Genomic DNA, 24,858 nt, shown 5'->3' on the forward strand with positions numbered 1-24,858 from the left:
TATGGCCTACTCCTGTTCCTTATGTTCTTATATTCTTAAACATATATGCTAAATGAGAATGAAGAATTTTGTAGCAGTTGTTAAATTGCCACCTGAAAAGTAAAAAGAAGAAAGTAATCACTCAAGAAGAATTGATCAGATAAGATTTAATGATCTGTCTGACTTTAAGTCTCAGTTCCTGGAGAGAGTTCGGCCAGGTAGAAAAGTTATGACTGACCCTTGTTGGCAGACACACCAACCATTAACATTACACATGGACAGTCAGTGCTTTGAGTTAGTGTGTCAGCATTTGGTGACAAAAATCAATGTGGATCAGATCCCTCTGTGCCAATCTTACCCACATTCTGCGGCTAATGGGGGGAACCCAGCCACTGTAGTCTGTAGGTGAGAGTTGTTGTGAGAGCAGAAGTTCCTGTTCACAATGTGCAGTGGATGGAAACCTCTATATTAGCACCAGACTTGGGTGGAGCAGGACTGAAGGCTCATGATGTGGGAACTCTAACGCTCAGTAATTCCACCCTGCCCCAAATTGTTGCCCATGGCTGCACTGGGCAGAGGAAACGTCAGCCAAAGTTGTATCTGGGTCCCGGCCGATTTGCTGGCTGTTCCAGGGAACTCCCACTGAAGTTACAGTGGGAGTACACCAGAATGGTGGTGGAATTTCAGGGTCATTGTTTACAAATTGAACAGAAATTTCCTCTTAAAGTTTCACATCTCGGGCACAGTAAGGAGTTGCACATGGTTAGAGGCTTCTGTAGAATCGGGCCTGTTTTTGTATCGTTCCCCTCTGTGTTGTTCCAAGTATGGACCCCAGTCAGGAGCTGGTGTACAAGCAGCAGAAATTTTCTATGAAAACAAAAGTGAAAAGTTTAATCATTTCTGCCTGATTTTTACTGACCATTAACTTCTAACTAGAAAAAGCCCTGATCCTAATCAAATTATCCTCCAGTTTGTTCGAAAACATGGCAGCTTTAATCACAGAGATTACACTCCCATGTCTAAACTCTAATGTATCAGGCCATACACTGACAGTTAGATACACTAAAGGAAACTCTATTATATCTAAATAATCACTGTTGAAAATACTTTACTGCAGCTTTTGTCACATCAATTTAAGGAGAGTTGTTGGGCCAATAATATGATCTCTCCTGATGAGAAAGCTCGGAGATCTAAATCATAACTATTTGAAATAGGGCACATCACTAACTGATTATAACTAGCTTTTATCTATGCCCAGATCTCTGACAAATTGGACCATGTAGCAACTGTTTTTTCATTGTCTGCACAGAGTGGTCTTAAATGGAATATCCCTAAACAGATTGTTAAAGTTGGGAATTTGGAGAGAATGGGAATTTGGTGCAGAGTGGGAAGGAGGTGTTACTTTTTGTCTCCAATACTTGGAGTGGTTTGTGTTACATGTAAATATTTAATCTATCTATAAGTTAAACGCGATCAAGTAATTAGTTAAAAACTGAAACTATAAGCTAAGTTAATTAAATACTTAAGAATTAATTAATTAAATAAATAAAACAAGGTTATACTGAGATAGCAGTGTAGGTGGTGTGTCGCAATTGCAGCATGTGGGAGTTTATGGAGAGCATTGCGATCTCGGTCAACCATATCTGCAGGAAGTGTCTGCACCTCGAGGAACTTCGGCTCTGAGTTGTTGAGCTGGAGTCTGAGGTGCAGACATTGCGGGGCATCAGGGAAGGGGAAAGTTACCTGGACACATTGATCCAGGAGGCAGTCACATCCCTGAGGTTAGGTAGTGGGACAGGTTTGCTTAGTGGTCATGGACAGGAGTGTATGACTTCGATTCAAACTGATAAGGGGACCTCAGCTGCAGTACTGGAGGAGCCTCAACCTTTGCCATTATCCAATAGGCACGAAGATGTTGCTGCTGGTGTGGATGAGGGCAAAGTCTGCAGCCTGGATGAGCAAACTGACCAATGCACTGTGGTATGGGTGGGCATTGAAGTGGGGGGGAGTGAAAAGTAATGTGGTAGTGGTAGGAGACAGTATAGTCAGGCAGATAGATACTGTTCTCTGCAGCAGCGACCGGGAGTTCCAAAGGCTGTGTTTCCTGCCTGGTGCCAGGCTTAAGGATATCTCCTCATGGCTGGAGAAGAATTTAGAGTGGGAGGGGAAGGATTCAGTAGTTGTGGTCCATGTAGATAGAATTAGGAATAGGGTTCTGCTGAGAGAGTTTGAGGAGCTAAGTTTGAATCACTGGATTGTTACCATGCCACGCACAAATTGGCATAGGGACAAGCAGATTAGAAGGTTAAATGCATGGCTGAAAGAGTGGTGTGGGAGACAGGGGTTTCACTTCATGGGGCACTAACACTAGTAATGGGGAAAGAGGGAGCTGTTCCATTGGGATCGGCTCCACTTAAACCAGGCTGGGACCAGTATCCCGGAAAATCAAATAACTAGGGCGGTAGATAGGGCTTTAAACTAATGAAGGGGGCGGAGGATTCAGGAAAGGGTAAATTCAAAAGCAGTAAGAGAAGTATCAAGGCTGTAGAGCTTCCGTTCTCCAAAACTATCGAACAACTACAGGGGAAAATTTCTATTGAGTTCATCCAAGCCAGAACCCGATTAAGAAGCACAGAAGTCACCCCAATCAGATAACGTTTTGTCCCTGGACTGCATTAGCTTTTTAGCTGCATTTTAAAAGGGTTGAAATTCAATTTTGAATCCTGTTATTATTCTAACATGCACTTTGAAGTTGGGGTATATCAAGATGTCTCCATCAATCTCAGGTAGTCAACCACTTTTATTTATTTACTACCTGCAAATGACATTAGGTGGAAGATAGGCAAGGATAGACCAGAAAGAACGCTGCAGTCCATAAAACCAGGTGCAAAATTGATACCTCTCGATCGCCCACTCGTAAATATCTATCCAATTGTTCCTTCATTTTTTCTCCATGCTCTGGCTCCCTGGGGAGTCTATTCCACATATTAGCCTCCCTCTGCATAAAATCTATAATGTCTGCGTGCCTTCCCCCTTGCTGCAACCAGGTGGCAAATGGCTCCCATTAAATTTGCCCCTGTAACCAATGTTCCATCTCATTTTTGGGGGGTGCACGACCCCTTTGAGGGGTTATGCAGCCCATTCAAATTTCCATGCATGTGTGATTTCTCCATTGTGAAGCTGGCAGGGGGTGTGCACGGGATCTTTAGACATCTACACGACATGGGCCTCATGCTAAACATCCATAAGACAAAGGTCCTCCACCACTCAGCACTGCTCCCCAGTCATCAAGATCCACGGCACCACCCTGGACAACATGGACCATTTTCCATACCTCAGGAGCCTCTTATCAACAAGAGCAGACATTGACGACGAGATTCAACACCGCCTCCAGTGCACCAGTGCAGCCTTCGGCCGCCTGAGGAAAGGAGTGTTTGAAGACCAGGCCCTCAAAACTGCCACCAAGCTTATGGTCTACAGGGCTGTAGTAATACCTGCCCTCCTGTATGGCTCAGAGACATGGACCATGTACAGTAGATACCTCAAGTCGCTGGAGAAATACCACCAACGATGTCTCTGCAAGGTCCTACAAATCCCCTGGGAGGACAGACGCACCAACATTAACATCCTTGATCAGGCCAACATCCCCAGCATTGAAGCACTATTCTATTTGAGACTTCTATTCCAAGTGAGAAAAAATGTGCTAATTCAAGATAATTAACTAAACGTTCCTGTGATTTCAGAAGTAAAACATTCTCAGCAATGCTGCTTGCCTTTGTGCATTCACAAGACAATTTTTGCAATTTCTAAATCTAGTATAAACTTTGGAAATAAGTTACTCATAGGCAGTCCCTCGGAATCGAGGAAGACTTGCTTGCACTTTTAGCATGAGTTCTTAGGTGGCTGAACAGTCCAATACGAGAACCACAGTCTCTGTCACAGGTGGGACAGATAGTCGTTGAGGGAAAGGGTGGGCAGGGAGCCTGGTTTGCCGCACGCTCCTTCCGCTGCCTGCACTTGATTTCTGCATGCTCTCGGCGACGATACTCGAGGTGCTCAGCGCCCTCCCAAATGCACTTCCTCCACTTAGGGCGGTCTATGGCCAAAGACTCCCAGGTGTCCAGTGGGGATGTCGCACTTTATCAGGGAGGCTTTGAGGGTGTCCTTGTAACGTTTCCTCTGCCCGCCTTTGGCTCGTTTGCCGTGGACGAGTTCCAAGTAGAGCGCTTGCTTTGGGAGTCTCGTGTCTGGCATGTGGAGTATGTGGCCTGCCCAGCGGAGCTGATCAAGTGTGGTCAGTGCTTCAATGCTGGGGATGCTGGCCTGGACGAGGACGCTAATGTTTGTGCGTCTGTCCTCCCAGGGGATTTGCAGGATCTTGCGGAGACATCGTTGGTGGTATTTCTCCAGCAACTTGAGGTGTCTACTGCACATGGTCCACATCTCTCAGCTATACAGGAGGATGGGTATTACTACGGCCTTGTAGACCATGAGCTTGGTGACAGTTTTGAGGGACTGATCTTCAAACGCTCTTTTCCTCAGGCGGTCGAAGGCTGCACTGGCACACTGGAGGCGGTGCTGAATCTCATCATCAATGCCTGCTCTTGTTGATAGGAGGCTCCCGAGATAGGGGAAGTGGTCCACATTGCAGGAAAAATGCAGAGAACAGCGCTAGCCCTTATACATGGCCTTCTTCAACCTTACAAAGGCCTTCGACACTGTCAACCGCGAGGATCTATGGAGCGTCCTCCTCCGTTTCGGATGCCCCCAAAAGTACGTCACCATACTCCGCCTGCTCCACGACGACATGCAAGCCCTGATCTTTACCAATGGATCCATCATAGACCAATTCATGTCCGGACAAGGATCAAAAAGGGCTGCGTCATTGCCCCAACCCTCTTCTCAATCTTCCTCGCTGCCATGTTCCACCTCACAGTTGATAAGCTCCCCGCTGGAGTGGAACTAAACTACAGAACCAGTGGGAAGCTGGTCAACCTTCACCATCTCCAGGCCAGGTCCAAGACCACTCCAACCTGTCGTCGAGCTACAGTACGCGGACGACGCCTGCATCTGTGCACACACAGAGGCTGAACTCCAGGACATAGTCAACGTATTTACCAAGGCATATGAAAGCATGGGCCTTACGCTAAACATTAGTAAGACAAAGGTCCTCCACCAGCCTGTCCTCGCCGCACAGCACTGCCCCCCAAACATCAAGATCCACGGCGTGGCCCTGGACAATGCGAAGCAAGTTATTACCACAGTCTCTTGACTTACAAGTGTAGCATCATACCATGGTAAATTTCCATTTCTTTTGCTGTCATGAGATTTCCTGGGGTGTGTCCTTTGTTGTATATGGATTTTTAACTGTATCCATATATCTTGCATGTTCTGTATGCATGAAAATGGCTCTTCTCCCTTCCTATTTAATGGAAATAGTTGGTGACACAAGGTACATTCAGCCGAGAATTCAGCAATTTTGTGAAGCCTATTTTTATCCCGGGATTGTCCTTACTCCAGTTCTCATTGTAATTACAATAGTATTTTTTTAACGTTAACTTCAAAGCTACTAGTTTGAGAAGGTTCACCACTGAATTTCTTGATTGAAAACTGTATCAGTGCAGAACGTTGCTATTGTGTGTGAACCTGAGCTAGGCTTGGTTTCTGTGATAAAATGAAAGATTATTTGTTAGATCTCTTAATTTCCAACGAAATACGAACTCCGATTGTAGTTTTAACTTTTTAATCTTGGCAGAGAGCAACAAACTGCTGGCTGATTGCCAGTTCCTTTGTCTTACTGAAACCACATGGTCAAAATGGCTGTATTTATGCCTGGATCAATTTACAGAAAAGAACTCGCCTTCTTTGACCTTATTAGCTCACTACCCAAGGGTCCTAAAATGTCAAATTGATTGATGGCTTAATGCAACATGCTACCACTCACGTAGCATCTCTGACTTGTTGTCTGTGAATTTTCACAGCCTGTCTAAATGCAGCCTGTTTGAATTCTTTATCATTACTGATGTAACGGTAGTGTCGTCATTAGTCGCATTTGCAGCACCAGAATGCAAAGTGAATGCAAAGTCGCACCAATGAAATGGTTCAGAGATGTTTCTCCCAGGTTCGTTAACTTGCTTGAGGCCTCAGCAGTGTGCAGGATATCAATCTTAACTTTGTGGGTAGCCAACTCATGAAAAATTAATGCAACAAGCAAATTTTTTTTAATGCATTCAAGGGATGCGGGCGTCATTGGCAAAGCCAGCATTTATTGCTCATCCCTAACTGCCCTTGAGAAGGTGGTGGTGAGCCGCCTTCTTGAACCACTGCAGTCCGTGTGGTGAAGGTTTTGACCCAGCAACGATGAAGGAATGGCAATATATTTCCAAGTCAGGATGGTGACGGCCTTTTGTCTCTCTAATCTCTCCTGCCTTCCACCCTATCACACACCTTTCCTTTTGTTTTTTCTTCCCCTCCCCCTTTCAGTGCTCCTTGTGTTCTTTTCGAACATTTGCCAGTTGTGTCGATGGGTCATCGACTTGAAATGTTAACTCGGTTTTTCTCTCCACTGATGGTGCCTGACCCGCTGAGATTTCCAGCATTTTCTATTTTTATTTAAGGATGGTGTGTGACTTGGAGGGGAACTTAGAATCATAGAAATGTACAGCATGGAAGGAGGACATTTTGGCCCATTGTGTCCACGCTGGCCAACAAAGAGCTATCCAGCCTAATTCCACTTTCCAGCTCTTGGTCTGTAGCCTTGTAGGTTACGGCACTTCAAGTGCACATCCAAGTACTTTTTAAATGTGGTGAGGGTTTCTGCCTCTACCACCTTTTCAGGCAGTGAGTTCCAGACCACCACCACCCTCTGGGTGAAAACATTTCCCCTCAAATCCCCGCTAAACATTCTATCAATTACTTTAAATCTATGCTCCCTAGTTGTTAAACCCTCTGCTAAGGGAAATACGTCCGTCCTATCCATTCTATCTAGGTCCCTCATAATTTTATACACCTCAATGAGGTCTTCCCCTCAGCCTCCTCTGTTCCAAAGTAAACAACCTCAGCCTATCCAATCTTTCCTCATAGCTAAAATTCTCCAGTCCAGGCAGCATCCTCGTAAATCTCTGTACCCTCTCTAGTGCAATCACATCTTTCCTGTAAAGTGGTGACCAGAACTGCACACAGTACTCCAGCTGTGACCTAACTAGTGTTTTATACAGTTCAAGCATATCCTCCTTGCTCTTGTATTCTATGCCTTGGCTAATAAGACAAGTATTCCGTATGCTTTCTTAACCACATTATCTACCTGGCCTGCTACCTTCAGGGATCAGTGGACATGAACTCCAAGATCCCTTTGTTCCTCTACACTTCTCAGTGTCCTACTGAGAATTTGTATCCCCTTCCCTTGTTAGCTCTCCCAAAATGCATGACCTCACACTTATCCGGATTGAATTCCATTTGCCATTTTTCCACCCACCTGACCAGTTGATTGATATTTTCCTGCAGTCTACAGCATTCTTCATCATTATCAACCACACAGCCAATTTTAGCATCATCTGCAAACTTCTTAATCATATCTCCTACATTCAAGTCTAAATCATTGATATATCTCACAAAAAGCAAGGGACCCAGTACTGAGCTCTGCGGGACTCCACTGAAAACAGCCTTCCAATCACAAAAACACCCATCAACCACTACGCTTTGCTTCCTGCCTCTGACAATTTTGGATCCAACTTGCCACTTTGCCCTGGATCCCATGGGATTTTACTTTTGTGAGCAGTCTGCCGTGTGAGACCTTATCAAAAGCCTTGCTAAAATCCATATAGACTACATCATATGCACTGCCCTCATTGACCCTCCTTGATATCTCCTCAAGACCTTCCCTTAACAAATCCATGCTGACTGTCCTTGATTATCCGTATCTTTCTAAATGAAGATTTATTCTGTTCCTCAGAATTTTTCCAATAATTTTCCCACCACCGAGATTAGGCTGACTGGCCTGTAATTACTTGGTCTCTCCCTTTCTTCCTTTTGAAACAAAGATACCACGTTAGCCATCCTCTAGTCCTCCGGCACCACACCTATAGTCAGAGAGGATTGGAAAATGATGGTTAGAGCTCTGCTATTTCCTCATTTGTTTCTCTTAAAAGCCTGAGATACATTTTATCTGGACCTGGGAATTTATCCACTTTCAAAGCTGCGAAACTCCTTAATACTTCCACTCTCACTATGTTTATTACATCAAATATTTCACATTCTTCCTCCCTGATTGCAATGTCTGCATCTTTTGTGGAAACAAATGCAAAGTATTCATTGAGAACCATACCCACATTATCATGCTCTCTCTTTGCTTTCCTAATATCCTTTTTAATTTCACCCCTGCACTTTCTATACTCTAGAGTTTCTGCAGTGTTGAGCCCTCGGCATCGATCATAAGACTCCCTTTTTTTCTTTATCCTTCCCTGTATGTCCCTTGACATAGATTTGTTAATCCCACCCTTGTCCTTTAAGGGAACATATTTGCTCTGAACCCTCCAGATCTCCTCCTTGAATGCCTCCCACTGCTCTGACACTGATTTACCTTCCAGTAGCTGTTTGTAATCCACTATAGCTAAATCACCTCTCAGCTTAGCAAAATTGGTTTTTCCCCAATTGAGAACTTTTATTCCTGGTCTATCTTTGTCCTTTTTCATAACTACCCTAAATCTAATTGAATTATGATCACTAGCACCAAAATGCTCTATCACAGATAGCCCTTCCATCTGCCCAGCTTAATTCCTTAAAACTAAGACCAGAACTGCCCCCTCCCGAGTTGAGCTTGCTACATACTGGCTAAAAAAGTTCTCCTGAATGAATTTTAGGAATTCCGCACCCTCGATACCTTTTACACTAATTTTATCCCAGTTAATATTAGGGTAGTTGAAATCCCCGACTATTACTGCCCTATAGTTTTTGCACTTCTCAGAAATTTGCCTACATATTTTCTCTTCTATCTCCCTCTGACTCTTTGGGGGTCTATAGTACAACCTCAGCATTCTTCAATTCGACCCATATGGCCTCATTTGATGATCCTTCCAACATATCATCCCTCCTCACAACTGTATGCCTCTTTAATCAATACTGCAACCCCCCTCCTTTCTTACATCCTTCCCTATCCTGTCTGAAAACCCTATAACCAGGAATGTTGAGATGCCATATCTATCCTTCTTTCAGCCATGTCTCAGTAATAGCTGTAATATCGCACTCACAAGTGCCTATCTGTGCTCTCAGCTCATCTGCCTTATTCCCTGTACTTGCATTGAAGTATATACCATTTAGCACTACCAAACTTCCTTGTTGTCTGTTTTCTAGCCCTTGTTAATCTGCCTTCTAAATTTACTTTTTAGTGTTTTGCTTTCCAATTCCAGCTTTACTCCCCTCCCTACTGAATCTATTCTCAGGTTCCCATCCCCCTGCTAAGCTAGTTTAAACCCTGCCCAACAGCTCCAGCAACGCCCCCCCCCCCCGCCCCCATAAGGATATTGGTCCTGGCACTGTTGAGATGCAACCCGTCCGGCTTGTACAGGTCCCACCTCCCCCAGAAATGGTCCCAATGCCTCAGGAAAATAAAGCCCTCCGGCCTGCACCATCTCTCCGGCCACACATTCATCTGCTCTGTCCTCCTATTGCTATACTCACTAGCTCGTGGCACCGGGAGTAATCCGAACATTACTAACTTTGCGATCCTGCTTTTTAATCTCTCCTAGCTCCCTAAACTCTGCCTGCAGGACCTCATCCTTCTTTCTAACTATGTCATTGGCACTGGTATGGACCACGACCTCTGGCTGTTCACTCCCTCCCACCAGAATGCCTTGCAGCCGTTCGGTGACATCTTTGACCCTGGCACTAGGGAGGCAACATACCATCCTGGAGACATGTCTGTGGCCACAGAAACACCTGTCTGCTCCCCTGACTATCGATTCCCGTACTACTATTGCTCTTCCACTCTTCTTCCTCTCCCGCTGTGTAGCTGAGCTACCCGTGGTGCAGTGGACTTGGCTCTGGCTGCACTTCCAGGAGCTACCATCCCCCCGACCGGTACTCAGAACAGAGTACCGGTTGGAGAGTGAGGTGGACTCAGGGGACTCCTGCACTACCTGCCTGGTCCTCCTCTTCTGTCTGGCGGTCACCCACTTCCTCTCTGCCTGCACACTCTTAAGCTACGGGGTGGCCACCTCTAGAAATGTGCTATCCACGCAGTTCTCAGCCTTGTGGATGCACCGCAGTGACTCCAGGCGCCGCTCAAACTCCAAAACCCTGAGCTCGAGTTGCAATAACTGGTAACACTTCCTGCACACATGGTTGTCCAGGCTACGCAAAGCGTCCAGGACTTCCCACATGGCACAGGGTGTGCACACCGCGTGACTGAGCTGCCCTGCCATGCCTCTAGTTATTTGACTCTGAACTAAACTATGAACTATAAAATATTTGACTTATGAAATAAACTTAAAACTTGAAGATGAAAACATTCATCGGCAACTCACCAATCAGCTGTTTCCCTTGAGCCAATGTCACTCTGACATCACATTTTCAATTTTTGCCTCTAGAGGTAATGGTGTTCCAATGCGTCTGCTGCCCTTGTAATGCTAAGTGGTAGAGGTCGCGGGTTTGGGAGTTGCTGTCAAAGAAGCCTTGGCAAGTTGCTGAGTACATCTTGTAGATGGTACACACTGCAGCCACAGTGCGCTGGTGGTGGAGGGAGTGCTTGTTGAAGGTGATGGATGTGGTGCCAATCAAGCAGGCTGCTTTGTCCTTGATGGTGTGGAGCTTCTTAAGTGTTGTTGGAGCTGCATTCATCCAGGCAATTGGAGAGTATTTCATCACACTGCTGACTTGTGCCTTGTAGATGTTGGAAAGGCTTTGGGGAGTCAGGAGGTGAGACACTTGCTGAAAAATACCCAGCATCTGATCTGCTCTTATAGCCACAGTATTCATTAAGTTTCTGGTCAATCGTGACACCCCCCCGCCGCCACCCCACCCCCGCCTCCAGGATATTGATGGTGGAGGATTCGACGATGGTTATTCCGTTGACTGTTAAGGGGCGGTGTTTAGACTCTCTCTTGGAGATAGTCATTGCCTGGCACTTGTGGGCATGCATGTTACTTCCCACTTATCAGCCCAAGACTGACTGTCATCCAAGTCATGCTGCATGTGGGCATGGACTGCTTCATTATCTGTGGAGTTGTGAATGAAACTGAACACTGTGCAACCATCATAAAACATTCCCACCTATGATGGGGGAAATGTCATTGATGAAGCAACTGAAGCTGGTTGGGCCGAGGACACTGCCCTGAGGATCTCCTGCAGCAATGTCCTAGGGCTGAGATGATTGGCCTGCACTAGGGCTCCTTGATGCCACACTCAAATGTTGCCTTGATGTCAAAGGCAGTCATTCTCACCTCACCTCTGGAATTCAGCTCTTTTGTCCATGTTTGGACAAAGGCTGTAATGAGATCTGGAGGTGTGGTCCTGGCAGAACCCAAACTGAGCATCGGTGAGCAGTTTATTGATGAGTAAGTGCTGCTTGATAGCACTGTCAACAACACCATCCATGACATTGATGGGGCGATAATTGCCCGCATTTTAATTTTCCTGCTTTTTTTTGTGAACAGGACATACCTGGGCAATTTTTCACTTTGTCAGGTAGATGCCAGTTTTGTAGCAGTATTGGAAAAGCTTGGCTAGAAGCACAGATAGTTCTGGAAGCTCAAGTCTTCAGCACAATAACTGGGATATTGTTGGGTCCCATAGCCTTTGCCTTATCCAGTATGCTCAGCCATTTGTTGACATCACATGGAGTAAATCAAATTGGTTGAAGACTGGCTTCTGTTGTGGTGAGGACCTCAGGAGGAGGCTGATTGTATCATTCACTCGGCAGTTCTGGCTGAAGATGATTGCAAACGCGTCAGCCTTGTCTTTTGCCATCACATGTTGGGCTCCGTCATCATTGAGGATGGGGATATTTGTGGAGCCTCCTCCATGAGGAAAAAGGCAGAAGATAATTGCTGTGCATTGTACTGCCACAGCAGGCAGATGTTTATCTTTACTTTCAAGAATTTGCAGATACTCCTGGCACAGGTCCTTCAAATATCTTCTCTTAATATGGATTCTTTAGCCTTCACCCAGACCCGACTCCCTCTCCTACTCTGTCCTTCCACATGCTGGAGCTGCTCCAGGAATGCACACAGCACACAGTCCACACACCCAGACACAATCCACACCCAGACACAGTCCACAAACCCAGACACAATCCACACCCAGACACAGTCCACACCCAGACACAGTCCACACACCCAGACACAATCCACACGCAGACACAGTCCACACACCCAGACACAATCCACACCCAGACACAGTCCACACCCAGACACACTCCACACACCCAGACACAGTCCACACCCAGACACACTCCACACACCCAGACACACTCCACCCCCAGACACACTCCACACACCCAGACACACTCCACACACCCAGACACACTCCACACACCCAGACACACTCCACACACCCAGACACACACCACACACCCAGACACACTCCACACACCCAGACACACTGCACACACCCAGACACACTCCTCACACCCAGACACACTCCTCACACCCAGACACACTCCTCACACCCAGACACACTCCACACATCCAGATACACTCCACATCCAGACACACTCCACACACCCAGAAACACTCCACACCCAGACACACTCCACACACCCAGACACACTCCACACACCCAGACACAGTCCATACCCAGACACACTCCACATACCCAGACACACTCCACACACCCAGACACACTCCGCACACCCAGACACACTCCACACACCCAGACACACTCCACACCCAGACACACTCCGCACACCCAGACACACTCCTCACACCCAGACACACTCCGCACACCCAGACACACTCCACACACCAAGACACACTCCGCACACCCAGACACACTCCACACACCCAGACACACTCCTCACACCCAGACACACTCCGCACACCCAGACACACTCCACACCCAGACACACTCCTCACACCCAGACACACTCCACACCCAGACACTCTCCACATACCCAGACACACTCCACACACTCAGACACACTCCAAACCCAGACACACTCCACACACCCAGACACACTCCACACCCAGACACACTCCACACACCCAGACACACTCCACACACCCAGACACACTCCACACCCAGACACACTCCACACCCAGACACACTCCACACACCCAGACACGCTCCACACCCAGACACACTCCACACACCCAGACACACTCCACACACCCAGACACACTCCACACCCACTCCACACCCAGACACACTCCTCACACCCAGACACACTCCACACACCCAGACATGCTCCACACCCAGACACACTCCACACACCCAGACACACTCCACACACCAAGACACAGTCCATACCCAGACCCACTCCACACACCCAGACACACTCCACAAACCCAGACACACTCCACACACCCAGACACACTCCACACACCAAGACACAGTCCATACCCAGACACACTCCACACACCCAGACACACTCCACACCCAGACACACTCCACACCCAGACACACTCCACACACCCAGACACACTCCACACCCAGACACACTCCACACACCCAGACACACTCCACACACCCAGACACACTCCACACCCAGACACACTCCACACACCCAGACACACTCCACACACCCAGACACACTCCACACCCAGACACACTCCACACCCAGACACACTCCACATACCCAGACACACTCCACACACCCAGACACACTCCACACCCCCAGACACACTCCACACACCCAGACACACTCCACACCCCCAAACACACTCCTCACATCCAGACACACTCCTCACACCCAGACACACTCCACACCCAGACACACTCCACCACCAGACACACTCCACACACCCAGACACACTCCACACACCCAGACACACTCCACACACCCAGACACACTCCACACCCAGACACACTCCACCACCAGACACACTCCACACACGCAGACACACTCCACACACCCAGACACACTCCTCACACCCAGACACACTCCACACACCCAGACACACTCCACACCCAGACACACTCCACACACCCAGACACAGTCCACACACCCAGACACACTCCACACACCCAGACACACTCCACACCAAGACACACTCCACACCCAGACACACTCCACACCCAGACACACTCCACACACCCAGACACACTCCGCACACCCAGACACGCTCCACACCCAGACACACTCCACACACCCAGACACACTCCACACCCAGACACTCTCCACATACCCAGACACACTCCACACACCCAGACACACTCCACACCCAGACACACTCCACACCCAGACACACTCCACACACCCAGACACACTCCACACCCAGACACACTCCACACCCAGACACACTCCACATACCCAGACACACTCCACACACCCAGACACACTCCACACCCCCAGACACACTCCACACCCAGACACACTCCACACACCCAGACACAGTCCATACCCAGACACACTCCACTTACCCAGACACATTCCACACCCAGACACATTCCACACCCAGACACATTCCACACCCAGACACACTCCACACACCCAGACACACTCCACACACCCAGACACACTCCACACACACAGACACACTCCACACCCAGACACACTCCACACCCAGACACACTCCACACACCCAGACACACTCCACACCCAGACACACTCCACACACCCAGACACACTCCACACACCCAGACACACTCCACACACCCAGACACACTCCACACACCCAGACACACTCCACACACCCAGACACACTCCACACACCCAGACACACTCCACACACCCAGACACACTCCACACCCAGACACACTCCACACCCAGACACACTCCACACACCCAGACACACTCCACACCCAGACACACTCCACACCCAGACACACTCCACACCCAGACACACTCCACACACCCAGACACACTCCACACACCCAGGCACGCTCCACACCCAGACACACTCCACACCCAGACACACTCCACACCCAGACACACTCCACACACCCAGACACACTCCACACCCAGACACACACCACACACACAGACACACTCCATATCCAGACACACACCACACATCCAGACACACTCCATATCCAGACACACTCCACACACCCAGACACACTCCTCACACCCAGACACACTCCACACACCCAGCCACATTCCACACACCCAGACACACTCCACACACCCAGACACACTCCTCACACCCAGACACACTCCACACCCAGACACACTCCACCACCAGACACACTCCACACCCAGACACACACCACACACCCAGACACACTCCTCACACCCAGACACACTCCACACACCCAGACACACTCCACCACCAGACACACTTCACACCCAGACACACACCACACACCCAGACACACTCCTCACACCCAGACACACTCCACACACCCAGACACATTCCACACACCCAGACACATTCCACATACCCAGACACACTCCACACACCCAGACACACTCCACACACCAAGACACAGTCCTCACCACCCACAGTCAACACACCCAGACACACTCCACACACCCAGACACACTCCACACACCCAGACACAGTCCTCACCACCCACAGTCAACACACCCAGACACACTCTACACACCCAGACACACTCCACACACCGAGACACACTCCACACCCAGACACACTCCACACACCCAGACACACTCCACAGACCCAGACACACTCCACACCCAGACACACTCCACACACCCAGACACACTCCACACACCCAGACACACTCCACACCCAGACACACACCACACACCCAGACACACTCCACACCCAGACACACTCCTCACACCCAGACACACTCCACATCCAGACACACTCCACACACCCAGACACACTCCTCACACCCAGACACACTCCACACCCAGACACACTCCACACACCCAGACACACACCACACACCCAGACACACTCCATATCCAGACACACTCCACACACCCAGACACACTCCTCACACCCAGACACACTCCACACCCAGACACACTCCACACACCCAGACACACTCCACACACCCAGACACACTCCACACACCCAGACACACTCCACACACCCAGACACACTCCACACACCAAGACACACTCCACACACCCCACACCCAGACACACTCCGCACACCCAGACACACTCCACACCCAGACACACTCCACACCTAGACACTCTCCACACCCAGACACACTCCACACCCAGACACACTCCACACCCAGACACTCTCCACACCCAGACACACTCCACACCCAGACACACTCCACACCCAGACACACTCCACACCTAGACACTCTCCACACACCCAGACACACTCCACACCCAGACACTCTCCACACACCCAGACACACCCAGACACACTCCACACCTAGACACTCTCCACACACCCAGACACACTCCACACCCAGACACACTCCACACCCAGACACACTCCACACCTAGACACTCTCCACACACCCAGACACACTCCACACACCCAGACACACTCTACACACCCAAACACAATCCACACCCCCAGACACACTCCACATACCCAGACACACTCCACACACCCAGACACATTCCACACACCGAGACACACTCCACACCCAGACACACTCCACACACCCAGACACACTCCACACACCCAGACACATTCCACACCCAGACACACTCCACATCCAGACACACTCCACACCCAGACACATTCCACACCCAGACACACTCCACACACCCAGACACACTCCACACACCCAGACACACTCCACACACCCAGACACACTCCACACACCCAGACACACTCCACACACCCAGACACACTCCACACACCCAGACACACTCCACACCCAGACACACTCCACACCCAGACACACTCCACACACCCAGACACACTCCACACCCAGACACACTCCACACACCCAGACACACTCCACACACCCAGACACACTCCACACACCCAGACACATTCCACACCCAGACACACTCCACACCCAGACACATTCTACACCCAGACACACTCCACACACCCAGACACACTCCACACACCCAGACACACTCCACACACCCAGACACACTCCACACCCAGACACACTCCACACCCAGACACACTCCACACCCAGACACACTCCACACATCCAGACACACTCCATACCCAGACACACTCCTCGCACCCAGACACACTCCTCACACCCAGACACACTCCACACCCAGACACACTCCACACACCCAGACACACTCCACACCCAGACACACTCCACACCCAGACACACTCCACACCTAGACACTCTCCACACACCCAGACACACTCCACACACCCAGACACACTCTACACACCCAAACACAATCCACACACCCAGACACACTCCACACACCCACACAGGCAGATTTATGCCAAGTCATTCCTCCAATCCCATCCTATCCTACTCCATGAACAGCAGGGTATATGTTTCTGTCATAAGACCCACACTACTTAGGGTAGCAATACAGCTCAGTAATTGTATCTATTTCCTTTCTACAGGTGTTTCCTAAGGACTGAGTGCCCAGTGGGTTTACACACTGTCCTTTCTGTTGTTTATCTGTAAAGCATGCACTTCCATGTTCCTCCACCAGGGAGCGCATCCACTGCCGTCCCAAGGGATCCCAGCATCCCTTGGGAGCACTGCATATAAGCCGGCCCCTAAGGCCTGTTCCTGGAGTGTCTTAATAAAGACTGCGGTCACTGTTACTTTAACCTCCCTGTGTGCAGTCTCATCTGCGTTAAGAACACAATAATTGGCGACGAGGGTACGAATCCAACGCAAAGATGCAGCAAACTGTGGGCATCCTGGAGAAGTTCTCGGAGGGTGAGAACTGGGAAGCCTATGTTGAATGGCTAGACCAGTACTTTGTAGCCAACGAGCTGGACGGAGAAGGAAGCCCTGCAAAAAGGAGAGCAGTCCTCCTCATGGTCTGCGGGGCACCGATCTACAGCCTCATGAAGAATCTTCTGGCTCCAGTGAAACCCACAGATAAGTCATATGAGGAGCTGTGTACACTGGTTTGGGAGCATCTTAACCCGAGAGAGAGCGTGCTGATGGCGAGGTATCGGTTCTACACGTGCCAGCGATCTGAAGGTCAGGAAGTGGTGAGCTACGTCGCCGAGCTAAGGCGACTTGCAGGGCAATGTGAGTTTGATGGCTACCTGGAGCAGATGCCCAGAGAAGTTTTTGTACTGGGCATTGGCCACGAGACCATCCTATGAAAACTTTTGACTGTAGAGATATCGACCCTCAGTAAGGCCATTGCGATAGCAGAGGCGTTTATGTCCACCAGTGATAACACCAAACAAATCTCTCAGCACACAAGTGCTAGCAATGTTCATAAATTAACTGGAACTGTGTTTGCGAGCAGAAATATACAGGGCAGAAACCACGAGTCTGCAAATGCCAGCAGGCCTCAGGTGACCCAGATGACTCAGAGTCCGCAACAAAGGATGAATGCAAGGCAATTCACACCTTGTTGGCGTTGTGGAGGCTTCCATTCAGCCTATTCATGCCGCTTCAAAGGCTATGTTTGCAAGAGCTGTGGAACAATGGGGCACCTCCAATGAGCTTGCAGATGAGCTGCAAGCTCTGCAAAACCTGCTAACCGCCACGTGGCAGAGAAAGATCGGTCCATGGTGAATCAAAGCAATTTCGAGCCTCAGAGAGAGGAGGCAGATACTGAAGTACATGGGGTGCACAGATTTTTGACGAAATGTCCACCTATAATGCTAAATGTAAAATTGAATGGCTTACTCGTAGCCATGGAACTGGACACTGGCACTAGCCAATCCATCATGAGTAAAAAGATGTTTGAGAGAGTGTGGTGCCACAAGGCACTCAGACCAGCCCTGAGCCCCATCCGCACGAAACTGAGAACGTACACCAAAGAGCTCATCATTTCCTGGGCAGCGCCATGGTCAAGGTCACTTACGAGGGCACGGTGCACGAACTGCCACTCTGGATTGTCCCGGGCGATGGCCCCACACTGCTTGGAAGGAGCTGGCTGGGCAAAATCCGCTGAAACTGGGATGACATCTGAGCGCTATCACATGTCGATGAGGCCTCATGCCTCATGTACCCAGGTCCTAAACAAATTTCCTTCCCTTTTTGAGCCAGGCATTGGAAACTTTTCCGGGGTGAAGGTACGGATCCACTTGGTCCCAGAGGCATGACCCATTCACCACAAGGCACGAGCGGGACCTCACATGATGAGGGAGAGAGTGGAAATCGAGCTGGACAGGCTGCAACGCGAGGGCATCATCTCCCCAGTGGAATTCAGCGAGTGGGCCAGCCCGATTGTTCCAGTACTTAAAAGTGATGGCATGGTCAGGATTTGCGGCGATTATAAAGTAACTATCAAACGTTTCTCGCCACAGGACCAATACCCGCTACCTAAGGCAGACGACCTATTTGCGATGCTGGCAGGAGGCAAGACGTTCACCAAGCTCAACTTGACTTCGGCCTAGATGATGCAGGAGCTGGAGGAGTCTTCGAAGGGCCTCACCTGCATCAACACGCACAAGGGACTGTTCATCTACAACAGATGCCGTTTGGAATTCGGTCGACCGCAGCGATCTTCCAGAGAAACATGGAGAGCCTACTCAAGTCGATACCACGCACGGTGGTTTTTCAGGACGACAGATTGGTCACGGGTCGGGACACCGTCGAGCACCTACAAAACCTGGAGGAGGTCCTCCAGCGACTGGATCATGAAGGGCTGTGGCTGAAGAGGTCGAAATATGTCTTCATGGCAACAGAAGTGGAGTTTTTGGGGAGAAAGATCACGGCGGATGGCATTCGGCCCACAGACGCCAAGACAAAGGCTATCAGGAACATGCCCCGGCCACAGAACGTCACGGAGCTGCAGTCGTTCCTGGGATTCCTCAACTATTTTGGTACCGTCCTACCGGGGTTAAGCACCCTCTTAGAGCCCCTACATGTGTTATTGCGTAAAGGTGAGAACTGGGCATGGGGAAAAAAAACAAGTAATTACTTTTGAGAAAGCCAGAAACATTTTATGCTCCAACAAGCTGCTTGTATTGTATAACCCGTGTAAAAGACTGGTGCTAGCATGTGATGATTCATCGTACGGAGTCAGGTGTGTATTACAACAAGCCAACATTGCGGGGAAGTTGCAACCTGTCGCCTATGCCTCCAGGAGCTTGTCTAAGGCCGAGAGGGCCTACAGTATGATTGAGAAAGAGGCATTAGTATGTGTGTTCGGGGTAAAGAAAATGCATCCGTACCTGTTTGGCCTCAAATTTGAGCTGGAAACCGATCACAAGCCCGTCATGTCTCTGTTCGCTGAAAACAAGGGGATAAATACTAATGCCTCAGCCCGTATACAAAGGTGGGCACTTACGCTATCAGCATATAACTATACCATCCACCACAGGCCAGGCAACGAGAACTGTGCGGATGCTCTCAGTCAGCTACCATTGCCCACCACGGGGGTGGAAATAGCGCAGCCTGCAAACTTGTTGATGGTGGCGCAGCCCGCAGACTTGTTGATGGTCATGGAAGCGTTTGAAAATAATAAATCACCTGTCACGGCCCGCCAGATTGGGAATTGGACCGGCCAAGATCCTCTGCTGTCCCGAGTAAAAAAACTGTGTACTGCATGGGAGCTGGGCCAGCATCCCCGTTGAAATGCAAGAGCTAATCAAGTTGTTCCAGCGGCGAAAGGACGAGCTGTCCATTCAGGCAGACTGCCTGTTGTGGGGTAACTGCGTAGTACTATCCAAAAAGGGCAGGGAGACGTTCATCTTGGATCTCCACAGCACACACCCGGGTATAGTAATGATGAAAGCGATAGCCAGATCCCACGTGTGGTGGCCCGGTATCGACTCTGACTTAGAGTCCTGTGTACGGTAATGCAGCTCAGTTGAGCAACGCGCCCAGACAGGCACCACTAAGTTTGTGGTCCTGGCCCTCCAGACCATGGTCAAGGATCCATGTCGACTATGCGGGCCCGTTTCTCGGTAAAATGTTCCTGGTGGTGGTGGGTGCTTTATCAAAATGGATTGAATGTGAAATAATGTCGGGAAGCACTGTCACCGCCACCATTGAAAGCCTGAGGGCCATGTTTGCTACCCACGGCCTGCCTGACATACTGGTCAGTGACAACGGGCCATGTTTCACCAGTGCCGAATTTAAAGAATTCATAATGCGCAATGGGATCAAACATGTCACCTCGGCCCCATTTAAACCAGCCTCCAATGGGCAGGCAAAGCGGGCAGTACAAACAATCAAACAGAGCCTTAAACGAGTCACAGAAGGCTCACTCCAAACCCGCCTGTCCCGAGTACTGCTCAGCTACCGCACAAGACCCCACTCACTCACAGGGGTGCCCCCGGCTGAGCTACTCATGAAAAGGACACTTAAAACCAGACTCTCGCTGGTTCACCCCAACCTGCACGATCAGGTAGAGAGCAGGCAGCTGCAACAAAACGTAAACGATGGTCGCGCCATTGTGTCACGGGAAATTGATCTGAATGACCCTGTGTATGTGCTAAACTATGGACATGGTCCCAAGTGGATCGCGGGCACGGTGATAGCTAAAGAAGGGAGTAGGGTGTTTGCAGTCAAACTAGACAATGGACAAATTTGCAGAAAGCACCTGGACCAAACGAGGCTGCGGTTCACAGACTGCCCTGAACAACCTACAGCAGACACCACCTTTTTCGAGCCCACAACACACACTCAAAGGATCAACGACACCACCTCGGACCAGGAAATTGAACCCATCACGCCCAACAGCCCAGCAAGGCCAGGCTCACCCAGCAGCCCTGCAGAACCAACAACATGCCTGCCCAGCGAGGGCACAGCCAACACACCAGAACAGACATTTGTACCGAGGCGGTCCACCAGGGAAATAAATCTCCCGACCGCCTCACCTTGTAATTAGTTTTCACTTTGACTTTGCGGTGAAATGATGTTGTGTATCTGTAAAGCATGCACTCCCATGTTCCGCCACCAGGGAGCTCATCCCCTGAAGTCCCAAGGGATCCCAGCACCCCTTGGGAGCACTGTATGTAAGCCTGTTCCTCACTCTGGAGTGTCTTAATAAAGACTGAGGTCACTGTTACTTTAACTTCCCTGTGTGCAGCCTCATCTGTGTTAGGAACACAATACTTTCATCTCTGATACCACTGATGGATGCAAGGTGAAATGAATTTGACGTTTTTCATCCCAGATAGCAGTACCTGTAGTCCCGCAGCAAGAAGTTGTCAATGATGGACAATACGTTGTCATTTTCATGCATTGGAACCAAGAGGATGGCAGGTAATGGCCAGAGTTTAATTTTATAGCATGCATGCAACGTCACTGGTAGGCTCCCCTCCCACAAATCAACCTGATTGACAGGCTGGCTTCCAGCCGGGCGGGGAACGCTGGACAAGAGGCAGGAGCCTCTGCTAGGTGCGAATCAAGACCCCAGGGGGAGGTTCCGATCCAGTGGCTGGCCGATAGTGGGGGAGCTTGGGGATTGCTCCCAGAGGCTCTCCTCACCTTGCTGTAGCTGCCCGGAATCCCGAGACCTACAGTTAAACCTGCCTGCCCCCGTCCCGCTAAAGTGTGTGTGCGCGATTGTACCTGTGTGTATGAGCGAATGGGAAAGCATTGGGAGAAGCTCTTCGGAGATCGTACCTAGTGCCATTGTTAGGGCTGAGTCGGGGGGACTATCTGTCTGTGGCTGGGTTATACTGAACTGAGAGTGTTTGATGCTGACACTGGAGTCCAGGTTTTCTGATTGACATTATTTCAATCAATTTAAAACAACATTTGAAAGTTTGGCTAAATTTTCAGAGAAACAGTGTGAATGCCTAACAATTGTTGTTCACAACATTTTTCTAGCTACCTGAATGGTCTACCACTGAAGACATTCAAAAATTCTGTTCCTTAAAAGCTATCAAGGTGTTTTCTTACCTGACACAAGGTGGTGCCCTCAGTTTGGACAACTCTCACAATGGCAACAATGGGGATCCACATAATACAGAAGACTATCATACACCAGCCGAGTGCTATTGCCCAGACAGGGTACTCAACAGGTCCATATGTCGGTGCGGCAAATGTTGCTAAGGACCAGATTAAGATTACCTGTACGAAGTGATTGTACAAAACAAGATCAGAAACACAATGAGATCGATTATCTGAATCTTGATTATTTTCAGTTTAAATCACTAAAAGATGTAACATCTCCTTACTGCCAGCAAGCAGGGAGAGATCAAAAACCAACACACTCTCCACCACAACCAGAAGAGCCAATTCTTTTCCCCAATCATCATCTCAATGTCCTTGATGAATCGGTTTACCCCTGTGAACAATAAAGTAGAGATACACAATCATGTTGTCTTTAAGGCAGCTTGTTTGCTGTAGAAGTTCATCTCGTACTGGGTGTCACTGATGAACAGGTTAAAGCAGAGAAGGGGTCACTCAGGACTCCAAACAGGATGAGTAATTTTTCCCTTGTTACCAAGCTGATTCCCCATGAAGGTAAAATGTTTGTATAAAATCCCGAGGAACAGGTGCTCACTCCAAGAAAGGCTGATGTATGAGATCTGTGCTGAGATGGACAGGTCACCTGTTATCAGAATGGGGCAGGATGGACTATCAAAGTGAGTCCTCTGCCCTGGGATGAAGAAAAGCAAATGGATCGCAGGAGGTCAGAAGAAGCATAATGAACACATTAAAGCAGAACCTGTCCTGTTGTTGCAACTGCCTGGATAGTTGGGAGAAACTGGTAATTGACTGAGTCAAGTGACAACAGCTGTTCAACTCGGGGAGAAGATGTTTGAACAACATCACACTCTCAACCTTGCCACCCTCGTCTGCCGTCCGGACACGCCACGGCGCACCATCTTGCCGTCCGGAGGAGGCAGGGGTCCCCAATGGAGTTCACTCTATGCAGGAGTCCTCCCACTATTTATCGGGGACTTGGCCTGGAGCAGTCCCGTGCAATAAATTTTTAAGCCGGTTCAGGAGCTCCCAGGCCGCCTGCAATTTCTGCGGTCTGGAAGAGTCCGTGTTCCATGTTTTTATCGAATGCACGAGGTTGCAGCCCCTGTTCCATTATTTAAAGGGGCTGCTCCTCAATTTCTGGCTGCGCTTCAGTCCCACACTCCTGATCTTTGGGCACCCTGTGCGGAGGGGAGCAAGTAGGTCCGAGGGCCTCCTCGTAGGACTGCTCCTGGGCACGGCCAAGGGTGCCATCAGCCGGTCCAGGCAGCAGGCGGTCGAGGGGGTCGTTCAGCCTGACTGCCTGCCTCTCTTCCGTGCTTACATCCGAGCCAGGTTGTCCTTAAAGATGGAGCACATGGTGTCCAACGGTACGCTCGCGGCCTTCCGCGAGAGGTGGGCGCCGGAGGGACTGGAGTGCATCATCACCCCCGGCAACCAAATTTTAATTTGATTTTATATGTTTTAAAGTTTTATTTGTTTTTATTGCTGGGTTTTAGTGTCCCCCTCCCCTTTTATAGGGGGCACTTGTATATATATTTGTGGTTTTAGTGCCAGAAAAAAGCAAAAAACACAAAAAAAAAAGCACAAAAAAAACCAAAAACAAAAACAAAAAGGCACTTGTAAACTGTTTGTAGTGTCCCCCCCTTTAATAAGGGGGCACTTGATTTAATGTTTATTTATTGTTTTCTACAAAAGAGTTGTTTGAACAACATCCCATCAGCAATTAACAGGAAAATGGTTGCAGCAAAATCAAAGCCAGCAAGAAAAAGGAGGCTTCATAGGTGATGGATGCAGAAGGCACTGCCTGTCTCATATTGGTCTTGGAAC

The 24,858-nt window shown here is 49.3% G+C and overlaps 1 protein-coding gene across 1 annotated transcript in view; it reads right to left on the bottom strand.

The window, feature by feature from the left end:
- Positions 1–708: 708 nt before the first annotated feature.
- The window catches only part of LOC139265220 (sodium- and chloride-dependent neutral and basic amino acid transporter B(0+)-like), a 104,537-nt gene continuing 80,387 nt past the window's right edge, over positions 709–24,858 (bottom strand). The window contains exons 12-14 of the mRNA XM_070882145.1: positions 23,277–23,386; positions 22,999–23,169; positions 709–846 (exon numbers count right to left, since the gene is read on the bottom strand). Coding sequence (XP_070738246.1) covers positions 709–846; positions 22,999–23,169; positions 23,277–23,386 — 419 coding nt within the window. The remainder of the gene's footprint in view (positions 847–22,998; positions 23,170–23,276; positions 23,387–24,858) is intronic.

Source organism: Pristiophorus japonicus, chromosome 6 (genome assembly GCF_044704955.1).
Source record: "Pristiophorus japonicus isolate sPriJap1 chromosome 6, sPriJap1.hap1, whole genome shotgun sequence".
Classification (NCBI taxonomy): Eukaryota; Metazoa; Chordata; class Chondrichthyes; family Pristiophoridae; genus Pristiophorus; species Pristiophorus japonicus.